This window comes from Pseudophryne corroboree, chromosome 6, assembly GCF_028390025.1.
Source record: "Pseudophryne corroboree isolate aPseCor3 chromosome 6, aPseCor3.hap2, whole genome shotgun sequence".
NCBI classification, from domain to species: Eukaryota; Metazoa; Chordata; class Amphibia; order Anura; family Myobatrachidae; genus Pseudophryne; species Pseudophryne corroboree.
The window spans coordinates 63071843-63090828 of NC_086449.1; the positions used below are offsets into that span (position 1 = coordinate 63071843).

The 18986-nt window shown below is 37.2% G+C and overlaps 1 protein-coding gene and 1 pseudogene across 1 annotated transcript; both read right to left on the reverse strand.

Moving 5' to 3' along the window:
- Positions 1–5960: 5960 nt before the first annotated feature.
- On the reverse strand, positions 5961–6080 carry LOC134938893 (5S ribosomal RNA; annotated as a pseudogene).
- A 718-nt stretch (positions 6081–6798) lies between these two features.
- LOC134934251 (gastrula zinc finger protein XlCGF71.1-like) lies at positions 6799–7254 on the reverse strand. The gene has a single exon (XM_063929728.1). The coding sequence runs from the start codon at positions 7252–7254 to the stop codon at positions 6799–6801; it is 456 nt and encodes a 151-aa protein (XP_063785798.1).
- Positions 7255–18986: the final 11732 nt, after the last annotated feature.

Sequence of the window (18986 nt, forward strand, 5' to 3'; positions counted from 1 at the left end):
GATAATATGTGACACGGCGGTCACAAAAATGTGAGAAATATACACACATGTAGTTAATGAATATTCAGCAGATGTAGCGAAACAGCCACAAAAAGAAGGAGAAAGTAAACGTATGCAATTATCCTAACAATCACCAGCTGATTAATCAGCATATGACACATACACTCCCTTGATTGTGTGACTGAGTTTTTTGATTGACCTATAGTTAGCTGATAAACAGATACGTGGCACAACGGCCACATAAAGAAATTAAGTGCATGTAATCGAACAATCACCAACTAATTAATTAGCATATGACACAGTGGTCACCAAAGGATAATTATGAACACAATTCCTTAATTGTACAGCATGTAGCAATCACAGAAGACATGTAGCTAAATTATTGAGGATAATAAATGTGGGAAAATTCATAAATGCCACATATAATTACTAATTGATTATCCTTATATCTGAGCTTAGGACAGATCATCAGTACGGCCGTACCAATTTAAATAATTGATTTAATTTATGCTGTGAAAAACAGCATGTATGTATGGCAAGATAGCTGACAGACGGACATAAATCAACCGGATACCAGCTCTTTATGAAGAACCCATATGGCGTAATAACAGGCAGACGGACTTAAATCAGTCAGATACTGGCTTTTAGTGATGGACCCCTCTGGGTCACTGGGGAAAAGGAGAAAAGGGAAGGGGAGGGGGGGGGAAGGAAGGGAAAGGAGAGAGAGGGAAAAAAGGGGGAAGGATATGTATCACAGCAAGTTATATATAAACCTGCAGAAAATGTTCAATAGGTTTTTGTAAAGAAAGGATAACCACAATTGACTATTATGTCAGACAGTTGAAGCCTTGCAAATTAGTATTGTAAAAGTGGATGAATTTCTCATTGGTGTGGAGTGTATATGATACCAGTACTGATATATGTAATGCCGTTCCGCTTGTGGCTGCGTTGAAGCTCCGGAGATTGCAGCGGCGTGTGTCCGTGTTGATGCTCCAAGAGAGCGGTAGTTTGGGGCCGTTGCCGTGGAGACACTTCAAAAGCTGCAGCGGCGTCTGTCCGTGGTCTCTCTGGAGGAGAGCGATAGCTGGGGCCGTTGCCTGGTGATAGTCTAAGCGCTCCGGCTAGCGCGGTCATGTGTGCGCAGCACGTAATCGCTGAACCTGACATACGTTTCGCAAGATAAGCTTGGTCACAGGACGTAATGAGGTCACTGAAGGTTCCAGTTTATGTAGAGCAGGGCTCATGGCTGATTGGGTAAAATTATTGATAGACATACTGATCCCCCAATCTTGGTTAAGTTGACTGAATCTCTCAGGTTGGGCATCGTTAATGATTGTAACAGCTTGTGTTTAATTGTAATTGATTTAACATCCAGATGAATTGCCTGGGTGAGCTTAAGGAAATTAAAGATGAATATAAAGAAGATATATATAAAAAGAAACTTATGATTTGAAAAATAATAATAATATAAAATTATAAAAATTATAAAAAATAATATATATATATATAAAATATATATATATATATATATATATATATATATATATATATAATGAGATGATTTATTGTGCAAGTGATGATTTGTTAGTTAATATGTGACGGTGATGAAAATACTTGATTGATGAATTAATTGGAAGGTGAGTGGTGTAATTAGCAGATTAATAATTTTTATATATGTTTTTTATATTAGAGGAATGGAAATGAAATAACAAGGAATATAAGAGAGGGAGTGAGGGAAAGAATGGTGAATAGGGAACATGATTAGGGAGTGGATAGTAATAAAACGTAATGATAATGAATTAGTTTTGAAGGGCAGGTATAATGCTTATTAGGAAGAGCCCCCGTGAAGAGAAAAAAAGGTGAAAAATTACACTATTATGAATATGTAAGGTGTTATAAAAATTATATATATATATTTTTTGGGTTGGCTGTGAAAGGAAAAGAGAACTGTATTAGATACCAGAGGTTCTAATATGAGGACATTAATTTAAATATACCCCATCATTTATGTGCTCATTCATGCCTGCTGGTTGTAAAGATCCCATCTTAAAGATCCATTCGCTCTCTCTTTGCAGTAAGTTCTCGGTTAAATTACCTCCTCGTATTCCGAGTTTTATTTTCTCCAAGCCGAAGATTTTAAGCTCCTCCCATCTATTTTCATGATGGGTATGAAAATGGCGAGCGACTGAGGTTAATTGTTTCATCTTTGCCTTGTCCGTGATGGCATTACGTATAGATCCTACGTGTTCTAGGACTCGCTGTTTAAGCGGACGGGTTGTCATGCCAATATAATTTTGGTTGCAGCTACATTTCAGGCAATAGATAACCCCCTCAGTTTGGCAGTTCATATAGTCTTTTATTTGTATCATCTTTCCAAATTTGTCTTCTATTTCCTTTATTGGATTAATATATCTGCAAGCTTTGCATTTGCCACAGGGATATGTTCCAGTGACTATTGGTCTTTTTGTAGGGAGTTTTTGAAAATGACTGCTTACAAGTCTGTCTTTAAGGTTTTTGGATCTGCGCCAACTCATGGCGACCTTAGGACCCAAATTTTTGGATAAAGTAGAGTCTGCATGTAGAATATGCCAATGTTTTTGTATTGCTGTATTCACCTTCTTCCATTCTCTGCAAAAATTTCCGACAAAGCGTATAGTATTGTCAGTGTTTGGACTCTTTGGTTTTCTCTTAAAAATTAGATCCTCTCTTTTAATAGTTTTGACCGTTTTCATAGCTTTTTTTATGGAAGTTTTACTATATCCCCTATCGCATAGTCTGTTTGTCAGTTCTGTGCTTTGTGTTATGAATTCCTTATCATCTGAACAGTTCCTACGGAGTCGGAGAAATTCCCCTTTTGGGATATTTTCTATGGTTGGGGGAAAATGGGAACTGGTTTGATGTAATAAAGTATTTGTTGCTGTGCTCTTCCGATATAGTTTTGTGGCAATCATTCCTTCAGAGTTCTTGTAAATCATCAAGTCCAAAAATGGAAGTTCTGATTGGCTTATGCTGTGTGTTAAATGAATATTCCGATCATTCTTGTTAAGATGTTCTATGAATTGGTGCAACAAGTGTAGGTCACCCTCCCAGATCATAAAAATGACGTCTATATATCTGTTCCACATAACGATATGAGACGTGAATATATCATTATGGTCTTTAAAGATAATTTCCTTCTCCCACCATCCAAGGAATATATTGGCATATGTGGGCGCACAGGCCGCCCCCATAGCCGTACCCCTTGTTTGGAGGTAAAATTTGTCATTGAATGTAATAAAGTTGTAATGTAACACAAAATACAATAACTTAATCAGAAAAAGATGAAAGTCATTCTTTGGTTCATTATGTAGAAAATATTCTACTGCTCTTATCCCATCTTTATGACCTATTGATGTATATAGTGCCTCGACATCCAGTGACACCAAATATTGATTTTCTTCTAATTTTAAATCATGCAGTTTCCTCAATATATCGGTTGTGTCCTGGACATATGAGGGAAGGTTCAGGACATATTGTCTGAGGTGTAAGTCAAGGAAGATACTCGCCTTTTCTGTTAATCCCCCTATCCCAGACACAATGGGTCTCCCTGGGGGAGTTGCGATGTTTTTGTGTATTTTGGGCAGTAGGTAATAGGTTGGGATCTTGGGGTTCTGTGTCAATAGATAATCATGCTCCTGTTTGGTAATTGTACCTTGTGCAAGTGCTTGGTTGAGAATATTTTCATAGATTCTTTTGTAATCTTGGAGGGGATTAAGTAGTATCCGTTTGTAACAGTTGGTGGTATCAAGTTGTCGCTGTGCTTCTTTAATATATTCTGTTTTGGGCCAGATGACAACATTGCCTCCTTTGTCCGAGGACTTGATGACGACATCTTGCCATGTCTGTATTTCTCTTAGAGCAGTTCTTTCTTGTTGGGTAAGATTAGAATTGCCCCGCCACTTATGTTTGTTAATGTGGATTAGGTCAAATTCTTTCGCTACAAGTTTCATAAATACCGATACCTCAGGACAGATTTGTTCCTGTGGAAAATAGGTAGACTTCTTTTTACATCTCGGTCTGGTAGTGGGATCCTCTTCCATATGCTGATGTTGTTCTTGTTCGAGTTCCTGTAGTGCATCTAGTGCTTCTTGTTCCATCTGTGATATGTCTGAAGATTGAGATTCAGAAGGTGATAGTGATGTTGTTTCCTTATCAGCATATAATTTAGTTAGTAGCAACTTCCTACCAAATAGCTTCAGGTCTTTTTCCCACTTGAATCTGTCAAAGTGTTCTGTGGGCGAGAAAGTCAGCCCTTTTTGAAATACGGATTCTTGAGCTTGTGTGAGTTCATGATCTGAAAGGTTAATAATTTTTAATTTAGAGTCTTTGTCACAGGTCTGAGTTACCACCGATCCTGTTGGTGTTGTCGTCTGTATGTGTTGCGGGTCGTTGGTGGTGAAGAATCCCATTGTTGCGGTCCTCTTTTTTTTGCGCCCCCGCCTCGTCTTCCCTCTCTTTGTCTTCCTCTTCCTATTCGAGAATCGCCTAAAAAAGAGGCTGAATTCTGAGGGTTGTTGGGAATGTCACTTCTGGAGTTGGGTCGTCCCTCTGTGGTGTAGTCTGGGGTTTCTTCTGTTCCCGAAGTCTCTGCCTCAGATGATGAATATTGGCCTGTATATTTGGGAGGATCTTTTCTCCAAGTTGGTTTTTGCCATTTGAAGATTTTCCCGGAAGCAAAATCTCTTTTGTCTCTCGCGTATTTGGTCTTTTTTCTGTCTATGATGGTTTGTTCATAAGCTTGGAGTTCCAATTTATTTTTCTCAAAACACCATTGGAATTGAGGGTCTTTCTCCCAGTTTTCCAATTTTTTACCCAATTCCTCTAGGTTTCGTTCACACTCTTCTAGAATGAGATTATTATGTTTAATAAGTACATTCATAAGGTCGTTAGAGCATTTCAAGAGGATATTTTCCCATTCTTTAGTCAAATTCTCACTAGCCAAATCAAAGGTCGGGAAGACTCTTGGGCGAAGGCCACGTGGGGATATTTTATTCTTAATATAGTTTTCCAACGTTGTGAGATCCCAATTAGTCCTGATTTGTTTTCTTAGTGTCAAGTTCAATTTTTGAAAGTCCTCTTCCCAACTAATGTGGGGTTCAGTGTCCACCAGATCACTTGGAAAAATATCATCCAAGTTGTCCTTGTTTTTGTGTCTAGAGCTGAGCTCTTGTCTTAAACTGAAACTCATAATATAGTGAATTATATAAAGCACTCCTAGATTGAAAATATATGTACGGGATAGGGAATTCTAAGAGAAGAAAACACTGACCCCTTAATAGTATGACTGTGCAGGTATTCCCTAGAAAGCTGAGTTATCAGCCAGTAAATGGATTGGGAAATGGGTTTAGGAGGGAACCGCACCAGTCCAAACAAAATTGTATAAACAATTAGTAGCCTCTGAAAGAACTGAATTTAAATGGAATTTCTTCTGTATATGGCAACTATAGATGTTGTAGGGGTTTATCCCAGTATCAATGTTGCTTTCAGTGGTGCTCCCTAGAGTCAGAGAGTATCAAGTACCAAAATGACCAAAAGAAGGTTTGAAAGAAAGGACTCTTTTTTGGGAGCACTCTTAATTCAGAGGTTAATAGTATAATTAGTAGATTTAAAAAAAAAAAAAAAAATTTAATCAATATAAATCAAATCCTAGGAGTGACTATATGTGAAAAACATAGCTTAGCTAAAATATTAATAATTCTAATTATTCGTGATCTCCAAATTCACGATATACAAATTGCCAGAAGTAGAATTCTGTGATGCTTATGTCAACAAAAATCTGCATCATATATTTTATGGAATATATGACCATCATTGCTAATATCCATTACGGATTTTATAAATGCAGGGAATAAAATCATTGGTCATGCGAATCCCAGTATTGAATGACATAAAGTTGAGTGCCACTGTGTCCAATAGCCAATTTATTGCAGTACCAGGGTGTTCAAAGGAGGTCTCCCTTCCTTGTACTGACCCGGCCTTTCACTGCTTAGCTTCCAAGTTCGGAAGAGATTGGGCATCTCCAGTGAAGTGTGACCGCAATTATTGGACTTTTCTCCTTGGTCACTCCAAATATATGCCAAATGGTTGCTGTATGTTAGGAATGGAGAATATACGTGATTCGTAACAGGTAAGTTACAAATAAAGGAGATTACATGCAATCAGCTAAATTATCAACATATGACACAACAGTCACAAAGGTTAATTATATCTGCATAATTAATCAGGTATGTGGAAAAATTCAAATATACCACATCTATGATAATATGTGATGGGAGTTACATAATTATATTTACAAATACATAAATAATCATTTCAGGCAATTTTGGGGCGTTTTACCATGCACATTGTTTATTACATTATACTGGTGCAGATGTACAACTATAAATGCTTCTCTTCTCTGGTCTTTAACAACATTGATTTATATATAAAACACTTGTCACATTCAGAAAAAAAAATGTCCTCACTTGTAACTATATTGAAGTTATACAAGATAACATATTTATCAAACATATCCTAATGTCAGGCCCTCAGAGTGACTCCCCATGTGATTAATACTCATAAGTATTATCTTTCTAGTTAAAAACTTGCTGCATTCACAACATTTATATTGTTCCTGTATTGTGAGACTCCTGATGGCTAACAAGATGTGACATTTGGATAAAACACTTGCTGCATTTAGAGCATTTATATGGTTTCTCTCCTGTGTGAGGCCTCTGATGTATAACAAGACATGACTTTTGGGTAAAACACTTGCTGTATTCAGAGAGTGTAAATGGCTTCTCCTGTGTTACTCCTCTGATGTATATCAAGATATGACTTAATGGTATAACATTTGCTACATTCAGAGCATGCAAATGGCTTCTCTCCTGTGTGACTCCTCTGATGTGTAACAAGACGTGACTTTCGGGGAAAACACTTGCTGCATTCAGAGCATTTAAATAGATTCTCTTCTGTGTTACTCCTCTGATGTATATCAAGACATGACTTTTGAGTAAAACACTTGCTGCATTCACAGCATATAAATGGTTTCTCTCCTGTGTGGCTCCTCTGATGTGTAACAAGATGTGACTTTCGGGAAAAACACTTGCTACATTCAGAACATGTAAATGGTCTCTCTCCTGTGTGAATCCTCTCATGTCTGAGAAGCTCTGATTTATATGTAAAGCTTTTGTAACACTCAGACCACAGATGTGGTTTCTCTCCAGTGAGACTCATCATGTATTAGATGAGATAAAAATTAGTTTTATAATGTTTCTGCTTTACAGAAAAAAATAATGTTTTTGAGAATCCTTAAGAGGTTTCTAAATAAATGATGTATGTAGTTGTCTTGATCAGAGAACAATGTCCCTTTCCATTATATCTTCTTATATTCTTAGAGGGAATCTTGCTCCTTATTTGTCCTGCAAGAAAAAGATCACACGTAAAAGCATAAAGATTACTGTTATAAATCTGTTTGTACAGTAATGTTATATTGTTTAAGAGACATGACATTATATCACATTATATTTATGTACACTGAAAAATTTGATCCAGTCTTTTACCATTCTTTTAAAATATGTGTAAGTTGACAAATTGCTATGTCTCCAATTCCAGTTACATGTGCAGCACAGAGACCTCTATATTCCTTCTGCAGATGCCAATACTTAAGGCCCATACACACTTGGTGAGTTTAAGCTACAAACCTCCTAGTGTGTAAGGCCGGTTGATGAGCAGTGAGTGCTGATGAGTGCTCCCGCATAATCACTGGCAGACGCCATTCGTCGACCTGTTTTACCGGCCAAGTGAACCACTTTCCGCAGTCTCATACTGTGGAAAGTGGTTCACCCTCGTGATCATTGTTGGTCCAGCTGAAAATCGCTCAGTGTGTATGCTCTGAGCGATTTTCCTGCCAGCGCTGTTAACATGATCATTGTGCATACACACTGGGCAAAAACCCTCAGTGTGTATGCACCTTAAGATGCTATCTCTAAATGTTTCCATAATGATTGTATAATCCTCCTATTCTCACCTCAGAATGTGCAGATTATACATTACTCACCTACTGCACTGACAATAGGTGGGTAACACATTATAGTGATCCTGTCACACCTGCTGCCAGCTGATACCCCAGGATGTCAGCATTGGTTCAGCACACACCATTGTAATGGGGAAAATGTGATCATATGACAGTAAAGTGGGGGAACTACTGAAGACAATAGAGAAGGTTACCTCCAGATGCCTGCCCTGAATAGGGCAACCTCCTCTATTGCCCTTCCTGTTTCTACCATAGTAATGGCAGAACCATAAGATTATGGGACAACTAAATTGTTTCTGCAGGTTTTAGGAGACACAGTATAAAAGTCCATCAATATATTTAAACATTTAGTATGAGCTTACATTCATTTTTATAATACTTCATGAATATCTAACCACATTGTGACCCATAGAAACATGTAGATAATGTAATATAAATGTTATATCTGATTATTTTTGTGGGAGGTGGTTGCAATACAATATTAATAAATAATATATGATATAGAATATAAAGCTTAGAGTAGTGTATCCTTACATAAACAAATTATATTGCTATGCTAACTATATAACCATAGATAAGATAAACCTTTTTAAGTATTGATAACAAGAAATATCTACAATATTATATCTACAAATGTGTTATACATATAAATGTATTCTTATATATATTATAATTACTTTTCTCTGGAGTTTACTTCTGTATCTGACTCCTCCATCCGTCCAGCTCTCCAACCAGTAACTCATCCAACAGTTCCTCCATCAGCTATCAGTAGCCGAAAACACCCTATTTATAGTCACTCCTCCCCCATCTCTCCCCAGTAGTTCCCAGGATGACCAGAAGGAATTCTTACACAGAGAGGTGACTTGTAAATTAGGGTCTCATAACATTAGTATATAGTCATTCAGCACATCAGCTTCTCGTGCCCAGCTTCTTGTCTTGTAAATGAGGTGTAAATATTCATATGGTAACTTACTACAATGGGACATGCTAATTACACCCTGGCAGGGTTAACACCTTGCATTCTAATTAGATCACAGGAGCCTCTGATCTCCTGTTATGTCACCAAAAGGACCTTTTGTTTAGGAGTCACCTATTGTCCAGGCAGAGTATCATCAGAAAGACCTGATCTACAGATCAGCAAGAACTTCACAATTATTCAATGCTTAACTATAACATAAACACATATATATCTAAATATATAAATTTGTCAAACCTGGAGAAGTAAGTGGTTCCTGGATAGTGGGAAACCTCTATTACTGGGAATAATTGAGGACTTGACATTCTTATACCAAAATACCTCTGTTTGTGAGACTGTCAAATCTTTTTAACTGAAACTGATTTTTCTCAATTATTAGGATTAATCACCTTTAATACTGAGATGATTGCTGTTAAGCCCAATTTAGGTGAGATTGGTCCAGTTTATTATCCTCTGTAAATGAGATGACCATCTTTAGAACCTCTGTGGTTAAGTGAAAAACCAGATAAGTGATACCCTTTTTACTCCACCTGAAATGTACCAGGATTTTGCATGGGAGTGCACAAAATCCCAGGACTTCAGGCAGTGTAAAAGGGTCCTTCTCCTAAACCCTAGGTCCACTTTCCCGGGAATCCAACCCGGCTTGTACACAGTTGCACACAGTTAAGACCCAGTTAGGAGGCCGTGTAAATGGGTAAGCCAGATCAGTGGTCCCGGCACCCATTTACAGCATGACAAACCTCCCATACCGCAGTGTCTGGCAGGTGGTCAGGAGGCTGGGGGTCATTACGCATGCTCTCTATGCTACCTGTGCCATGCTGGTTGCCATGCAGCGGCTGGGGACATGGCACATGCTGTCTATGCTGTGTATGCAGACAGCAGTGCAATGTCTGGTGCCTGGAAGAGACCCGGAGGCTGGGGGCAGCACAGCAGCTTCCAGATTGCTGGGCTTGCACCCGGCAAGATGCTCTGGAGCACCAGTCTGCAGTGTTTCATGGCACTTGGAGATTACATCATCTCTAAGCGCCAGCCCACAAGACACTGCATCCGGGTGCAGTGTAAATGGTGCCAATCCGGGAATAACCCGTATCAGGACTGCGGTATAAATGTATAAATGGGGGAAGTCCCGGGTCTAACCAGGATTGGAAGCGTGTTCCACATCCATGGTCAGAACTGGAATTTTTGTGTAAAAGTGGTATGAGATAACCCTTTAAGTAAACTCAATGTGCCGTACCTTGATATCCAACTTAACCAGGTTTAACTCTCTCTCTCTCTCTTTATATATATATATATATATATATATATATATATAAATTTGGAAATGTAGGCATTCACCGGTAATAAGTCAACAGGCAATTTTAATGCTAACTCACAAATACAAAGATATATTGTGTTGCAGTATATCTTTGTATCTGTGATTTATTATTAAAATTGCCTGTTGACTAATTACCAGTGAGTGACTACTTTTCCAAATTGCTATATACTGGTCTTTGGTGCCCTTGTGGAGCACCGTACTGTGGTTTTTTTGAAGCCTGGAGTGTGGATTACTCGATTGTTTATATATATATATATATATATATATATATATATGTGTGTGTGTGTGTGTGTATGTATATATATATATATATATATATATATATATGTGTGTGTGTGTGTGTGTGTGTGTGTGTGTATGTATATATATATATATATATATATACCAGTCAAAAGTTTGTACAAACCTAAATGAAATTGTTTCTCAAGATCTTATAGACTTTGTGATATGAAGGTTAATTATTAGTTTCTTAGACATATACAGTGAATTTGATGCCTATGAATGAATCTTTTCACAAGGATTTTTTTTAGCTGCACCCCCAACAAGTATTTTTCATTTATAACTTGGGTACATTCTGTTAGTTATAAAATGTTGAGTCACAATGAGTAAATCATAGTTTGTAATTGTTAATGTAAAACCATCTTATTATCATGTAGATGTCCATAATATATCTATAACAGCTCAAGTTAGCAAATATAAATCCAACAACTTTGAACATTTTATCAAGCACAGCAGCAAAAACTGTACAGGTCTATCATGAAACCACAGAGATTGCCTTGTAATAGCATCTTAGGTTAGAGACCAATAAAATACTAAACTGAGATCAAGCAGGTGTCATGTCTCACCATCCACTGTTCGGAAGATACATTGATCAGGTCTTCATTGTGTGTTGCAAAGAAAACACTACTATAGGAAAGAAATAAGAAGTGACTTACATGAGCCTGGTAACACATCATGTTGTGGACATCATACCAGTTCCAATTTTTATATTTTGGATTCCAAATGCGGTTTCATGTTACTGTCAGTGGTGTAAGGGATGTAAGCTATTTTACATTTGATAACAAAGCCACACATTAACTAGTTATTTTCTACCTGACTATTTAAATACTACTATTTCATGTTCCATGATTTATAACATCAGTAGATATATTTGATTTTACATAGAGAATTAAAAAATAATGGGGTGGATCTATTTTGGGCGCTCTCGGCTGCTGAAAATGTGTAGCTCCAGGGTTTACACCACTCTCTGAATCAATCTAGACATACACACATTATGAGCAAACATATAAATTCAAAGAAAAAAGGAAGGAGAAAAATGCTGCCCCTGTGTCTGCCAATTAGGCTGATCTCATATCCTAAACCTGGAGTTAATAATGTCAAAAGTACGTTCGCCTCTACTAGGAGTTGTGTAATGCTTCTGAAACTAGAAATCAGAAAAGAGAATAAATAGAGGCGCTCATTTCATTATGACATCATGAAGTCCTATATTCTTTCACAACCAAGGAGTCAGATAAAAATAAATAAATATTTATTATCAGATTAATTCAATAAAAAATTATTTATAACAAGCTAATATCAAAAATACAATTCCTAATCCCTGTCCTCACTAGATTGCCGTTTATATAGAGATTAGAAGGTCACATAAATTGCATAAATTATTCCAACAGCACTGAAAGCAATAAAACAGACTGAATAGCTGATTTCAGTCCAAATGTAACAAACTGTTACAATATTTATAAGACACTGTTGCCAAACTGCTGTGTAACGATGTATAGCTGTTAAATAAGACATAGTGATTATATAGAGAAGAAAGCTGGAGGCAATTGTGTGCTTTAAATTATTCAGCTATGATGTAAGCCACCTCAAAGTTCAAAAAGCCGGTATATAGGTAGCTATAGATTGTAATGTTACCTCTCCAATAAGGCTAGTGGACCCGAGCGTCTTCAGGTTAAATCCAACGAGCCCAATAAGTTGTAGAATAGGAGAGTTCGTAGCTGTTTTTCTGTACTAATCAGGATCCCACTGCTATTTTTTCCCTGGGCGTGCACCGCCGTAGAAATAGTGAGGGAAGGCAGATGTGCAGCTGGTGAATTGAAAGCCGCCACGGGGATCCGGCTGTAAGTTGGTTTCCTCCGTTACTCCCTGGACGTGCGCCATCCATTGCTGATCAGAGGGAGAGAGACTGAAATGTCCACTACAGCAACCATACGGAGCTCACACGCTGGCTAGGTCCTGTGTTTAGGACACGTACTGTTAGTTCCTATAGCCGGTGGAACAAGGCTGTGAGATGTGCCTCAGACCGTGCGGTCAATCAGTGAGAAAAAGGGGAGGATCCTGATGCGTTCCGTCATGCAACCCATTACTTTTTCAAAGATGACTCCTGTAGCAATGTGTGCTCTATTTAAGAAGCTTGCAATGGAGCGCTCACATATTTAATCAATAAAATCAATTACCAAATTTTAAAAGGCAACACATCCTGACACCTTTGGTTGTGTTCTAATATAATTGCTAAACCATTAGCTGGACAAGAGTATTTTCCATCCGTACAAAGAGCGCTTTAGAATACAGTTTATAAACACTCAAAAATAATGGCGGAGTTAACCAGTGTTTAGATAATTCCTAGCAGAAGAATAATGACAAAATCAAAGCAAAAAGATTATATATATTCCAACTGTAACTAATTATAGACATCAATCCACAGTATAAATGTAGAACAACTATATTCTTTTGAAGAAATTAAAATACATATATATACGAGAGCGAAAATAAAAATAATATATATATATATATACACATAGAGAAAGAAATATAATAGAATGATATAGAATTATATAGAATTATATTCTACATTAGAATCCAGATTAATTTGAGTTACATCATACTGTATTTAATTTGTTTTGAATATTTTAGAAATATCTAGAACCTTCTAATAAAAATAAGAGGGAATGGGAGAGTACGGAATATAGATGGAAATTATCCAATGAGGGAGAGGATTAGCCTGAGACCACTATGCTCCAGCAAATTCGATTTTAGAATCAGCAAGTAAAAATAAAACCAGAATATTGAGGTATTTTACTTTAAAAACTATGGATAGGCTATTGGACCTGTCAAACAAAAATGGTTGGCGAATGAGAGACTGAGACAGGGGATATATTTCCCTCAAACCCGGAAATCGGGTTTCCTATGATTAAGCAGATGCAAAACGATTGTTTGGGGATCGGACACAACCATCATGTGTCCTTTCCATCATTTAGCTTAGCCACTGTATATATATGCATATGTTGCTAGTCTGTTAGAAAATTGTGCCCGTGTATTGGATTAGGTGCTGCTTCTGGCGTAGGATATAACCGTGTGCATACTGCACTGCAAACAGCCCTCCCACCGCACTGAGTCAGTCGGGCGTTTCCACATAGGAGAGCCGCGGCTTCCAGCTGACACGCGCGGTGTTACTGAATAGAACGCTGTGGGACAATAGAGCTGCATTCTGCAGTCATTAAATGTGGTGCCCCGATAACTGGGCATATACCCATATATACATCCCAGTGTGGGAATAGTGATCAGTGCGATACTGAGGGGATATACTATAATGGGATGTTACACTATATGTAAGAGAAAGGATAACACATATAGTGTTTATGAATGAATCTCCCACTGCGTTTAGTAAATGAAAACTCTATGGAAAATATATATATGAAAGTGTCATAGAACCTCTAATACATATTACACACGTGTGTGCGATAGGTGCTGACAGGTAAATCAATAAGTGTGGATTATAACTACACAGAAAAAGAGCGTTGCAATTCTAACAATAAAAATTATTTTATAAAAAAACAAGTGCTCTAATGTCAGCAGTACATTAAAAAACTTTATGTGGGATGTGATATATAAAACTTCCCCATACGTCACATGTATGTATATTTGGTGGTGATACACAAATCATGAATAAGGTTTAATGACATATAGAGCAAAACATCCTGAATAAATTTACAAATTCAGGCTTCATATATAGAGAGCAGCAGCACAGGGAATTCTCCTAGGAGCAGCAAATTCCTAACAACAGGAGGCACCTAAAGTACCACCCAAGTATAACTAGTCAGTGATGCGCACACTGCAAGTATGAGATAAAAATCATAATAGTGGTGGCATTTTGAAATTGTAACAGGAGCATTTCACTCCTAGATACAAAGGTATCATTATGACATAATGCAACTAGCATTGCTACAGATATTGCAACGTTGTTCAGATACTGGAGACAGTGAAGAAACAGAACAATTACATTGACTAAGCTTTTTAATTCACTTTATTAGGTTTTCACAATTTATTCACATGCACTATATTTTGCCTATGTTTTAAAGATTTCAATAAAAGTTATATTTTAGATTAGTGGTCATCTATCATGACAGATATTTGACTTTATGAAAATAATACAGTCCGAGTGTGCCCAATATAGGAAATCCCCTTTTTCTTCCTTTTTTGACTTCCTACAGTTATGATATCCCTGGAGCACCTCCCAATAAAAGGCATATACATGCATCATTGAATAAAGGGAAAGGACATAAAATAATACATGAACATAATTAATTAAAATAAATGTCTGTGCGACCCCTCTCTCTTCCTTACTTAGACATATGTAAATAGTGAATTTGATGCCTATGCATGAATCTTTTCAAAATTATTTTTTTGTTAGCTGCACCCCCAACAAGTAGTTTTCATTATAACTTGGGTACATTCTTTTAGGTATAAAATGTTGAGTCACAATGAGTTAATCATAGTTTGTGCATGTTAATGTAAAAGCATCTTTTTATGATGTAGATGTCCAGAATATATCAATAACAGCTCAAGTTAGCAAATATAAATGACAGCTTATTATTAGTTTAAGAAATGAAGGTTGGACAATCCAACAACTTTGAAAGTTTCATCAAGCACAGCAGCAAAAAACATACAGATCTATGAGGGAATCAGACTTAACACCCACAGAAATTTCCTTGTAATAGAATCTTAGGTTACAGGCCAATAAAATGTTAAACTGAGATGAAGCAGGAGTCACGATTCACTATCCACTGTTTGGAAGAGACATTAATCAGGTCTTCATTGTAGAATTGTTGCAAAGAAAATACTACTATAGGAGAGAAATAAGAAGTGACCTGTTTGAGCCAAAGAACACATGTTGTGAACATCATACCAGTTCCATTTTTATATTTTGTATTCCAAATGCCATTTCCTGCCACAGCCGGGGGTGTAAGCGATGTTAGCTATTTTCCATTTGGTAATAAAGCAACACATTAACTAGTAACTTTCTACCAAACGAAATAAATTTATATTCTTTGAGGCTGTCAAACACTGTTTGGATTTTGAATATCCTTTATTACAATTTGCTGGTTTTCTTAAGTTGGCTCCAAAGTGTGATAAACTACACATATGGATATTTTGGAGGATGGTGACTACAAGAATTTATGTACACTGTGAATTTTTATAAAACAGTCGGCAACTAGCTTCAGTCATTTTCTTGTCCTGTATTTTCCCTTTAAGGATTTTTTTAAGGGATTTGTCTTTTTATTTTGATTATTATGTCTTTTTATCATGTTTTTTAATATGATATTTTGATATTTTTTTATGCTGGATCATTGGGTGTGTTAAATATTGAGTATTAGTACTATTGTGCTGTTGATTATATGATAACTAACCCAGCTGGGATTTCTGACGAAAACTCCCTTAGTGAGACTGAGAATATTTTAGTCAGATTCACTGATGATGATATTGAGAAGGCATTGTTTGACCAAACTGAATTTGCTGAATTTCCTGCACAGACCCCTGTTGATTTATTTAATAAATTAAATAGATTAAAGAAAAGGGAAATCGACCTTACCTTGCAAGTGCAATTTTTGTCTGAGTTTCATCACAAAAAATTAATCCCCTGGGGTTTCAGGATTAACAACACACCCACCATTGAAAGGAAAAACCCATCCTACTGTGTGAAGTGGTATGGTGTGCTAAACAAGTGTTCTCTGGATTTATTAGTACTTGTTGTTGAGGAGGTTGCATCAAGCTAAATAGGGTAAAATCTGACATTGAACAGTTTGAAAAAGATCAGTTATTGGCACTACGTGCAGACAAAACTGAGGATTGTCTTGAAAAAACTCTCCAGAAGGTTGAGAAATATAGAACTGATTTACTTTCATTTAAAAGAAGGAAGTGGGAGACTGTAGAGGTTGATTACCAATGATATTCAGTATACAGGTGGCTCTCTGGTGACTACCCCAGTGCCCGCTCACGACGTGGTCGTTGTTTTAGAACTAGGGACCAGGGTCACAATTATACTACTCCACACTCAGTCTCCTCATCAGAGTCTAAATTCACTGACTTCTTGCCTCCTTCTGGGGCCCCCTCTTCTTCCTTATCTTTTTTAGACCCAGACTCCAGATCCAAAAAAGGTGGGGTGGCTATGGGCGAACCCAACTGTGAAGGGGGGGGGGTTCAAAAACCCGTGCAAGAGGGAGTAAGGGCTCTTGAACTTAATATACAATTTATCTAGTCATCCATTACCTCAGGCTGAGACATCACTACTTACCAAAGGTTTATCTTTCATTCCCACAAACAAATTCAAACCTTTTCATTGGTCTATTGAGGTTTACAAGATGGAGAAATAGTTTAAATTACGTGACTCTTATGAATGCATAGATTAATGACAACATTTTTGACTTTTTGAGTGTCAAATTTCCCATTTTCCCTGTAATCTACACTCTCCCCAAGGTACACAAATCCATGATAGATCCACCGGGGAGGCCCATAATTTTGGCCTGTGGATCCTTACTGCAACATTTGGCCTGCTTTTGTAGACCACTATCTCCAACCTTGTGTACAGGGAATGGGGAGCTCTGCCCATGAAAGGGGGTGACTTTTTAAGGGGTTTTACCCTGATTTGTGACATATCTACCAATTGCCTTTTAGCAACTATGGATGTAAATTCGCTTTACACTGTCATCCCACATGAGGATGAGATAGTGGCGGTATGAGATGCTTTAATTGCAGTCCCTTATGATGGACCTGCCATTGAGTTCATACTGGAGTTGATATGATTGGTAGTCACTTACAATCTTTTTCAATACCAGGATGAATATTTTATGCAGCTCACTGGGATCGCAATGGGTTCCAATTTGGCCCCGGGGTTTGCAAACCTGTTTATGGCCAAATATGAGAATGAACTCATCATTTCTAAATATGCCAGTAATTTGGTTTGGTACAAGAGATTTATAGATGACCTTTTTGTGGTTTGGAGGGGTTCGATGGAATCATTTTATTCTATGGTTAATGACCTCAACAGACTCGATAATCCCATAAAGTTTATTGCTACTGTTAAGTAATGTGTCCATTAATTTTTTGAATGTTACAATTCTGAACAGCTCACCGACTTTGGAGTATACATTGTTTTGTAAACCCACAAACTGCAATATATTGCTCTGGGTGACTACTCACCATCCTGATAAATTAAAATCTAGGTTACCTGTTTCACAATTTTTAGAAGTTTTGACAAATAATTCCAATGCTGAGAAAGCGGAACATCAATTGGAAGAATGTTGAATGCAATTTGTGGAACGTGGCTATAAACACAGTGACGTGAATATATGTTTACAAAAGGCACTTAAGTTATATAACAATCCACCTCATATGATCAAACAAAATACAGGGTCCAATCGCGTGATCTTTAAGACCAGTTGCACCAGGAGATTACCTGTTGTGGAGAAATTGATAAGAAAACATTGGTCGATTGTAAGCACAGACCCTAAATTTAAGAAGATTAAAAAACCTCCCCTCCTGAGCATACGGTGTGGGAGTAGTTTGAAGGACATGCTGTTGAGACCGACCATGAGACCTTATGCCTCTTCTAGCATCATGTGGCTTACAAAGTTAATGGATGTTTCAAGTGCCTGCAATGCACGACTTGCAGAGCGATGATCAGTGGTCAATATTTTTGTCATCCTCTTTATGGTACAAGAAAAGGGAAATAGCAGCACTAAAAATAGAATTGATTGGATTGATATTTGTTAAAATGTATAACAATTTATTCTATCAATAAATACAATTTCATAATAAAAGGACTATTGTCACATCTCGTTCCAGAACAGATTACATTGTAAAAAAAAAAAAAAAATACAAAGTGCAACATACACCTTCTCCACTCCCTTGTATATCTATTTATAATCAGACTATAATCAGACCATTTGGTGTTTGTTCCTGATAATTGCCCCTCATATGTTCACAAGTCTTTGTTAGAGGTATAGTGCACAAACACAGTTCGACAAGGTCGATATATTTACCGGTCACCGTTGGAGATGTTTATATTTGATTGAATCCTTGTTTGGTATCTTTATCTTCATTAGATACAGTGTATGCCCCTGTTGTCCTCTTTGGTATGTGCTGTAAGTGGAACAATGTTGGTTGTAAATCCTGGGCTGGTTCAGACACCTGAAGTTATGGTCTGTGTAGCTTGGGTGGTGATAGTGGGGAGTTCCTGATGCATTTTACTGTGCCCCAAAATGCCTCTTTTATAAAGGATACCTCAGTTTATATTTATGGGGTTTATTTACCCCTTCAAATAAAACAAAGTACTGGCACCTGCAATCAATAATCAATCCAATCAATCC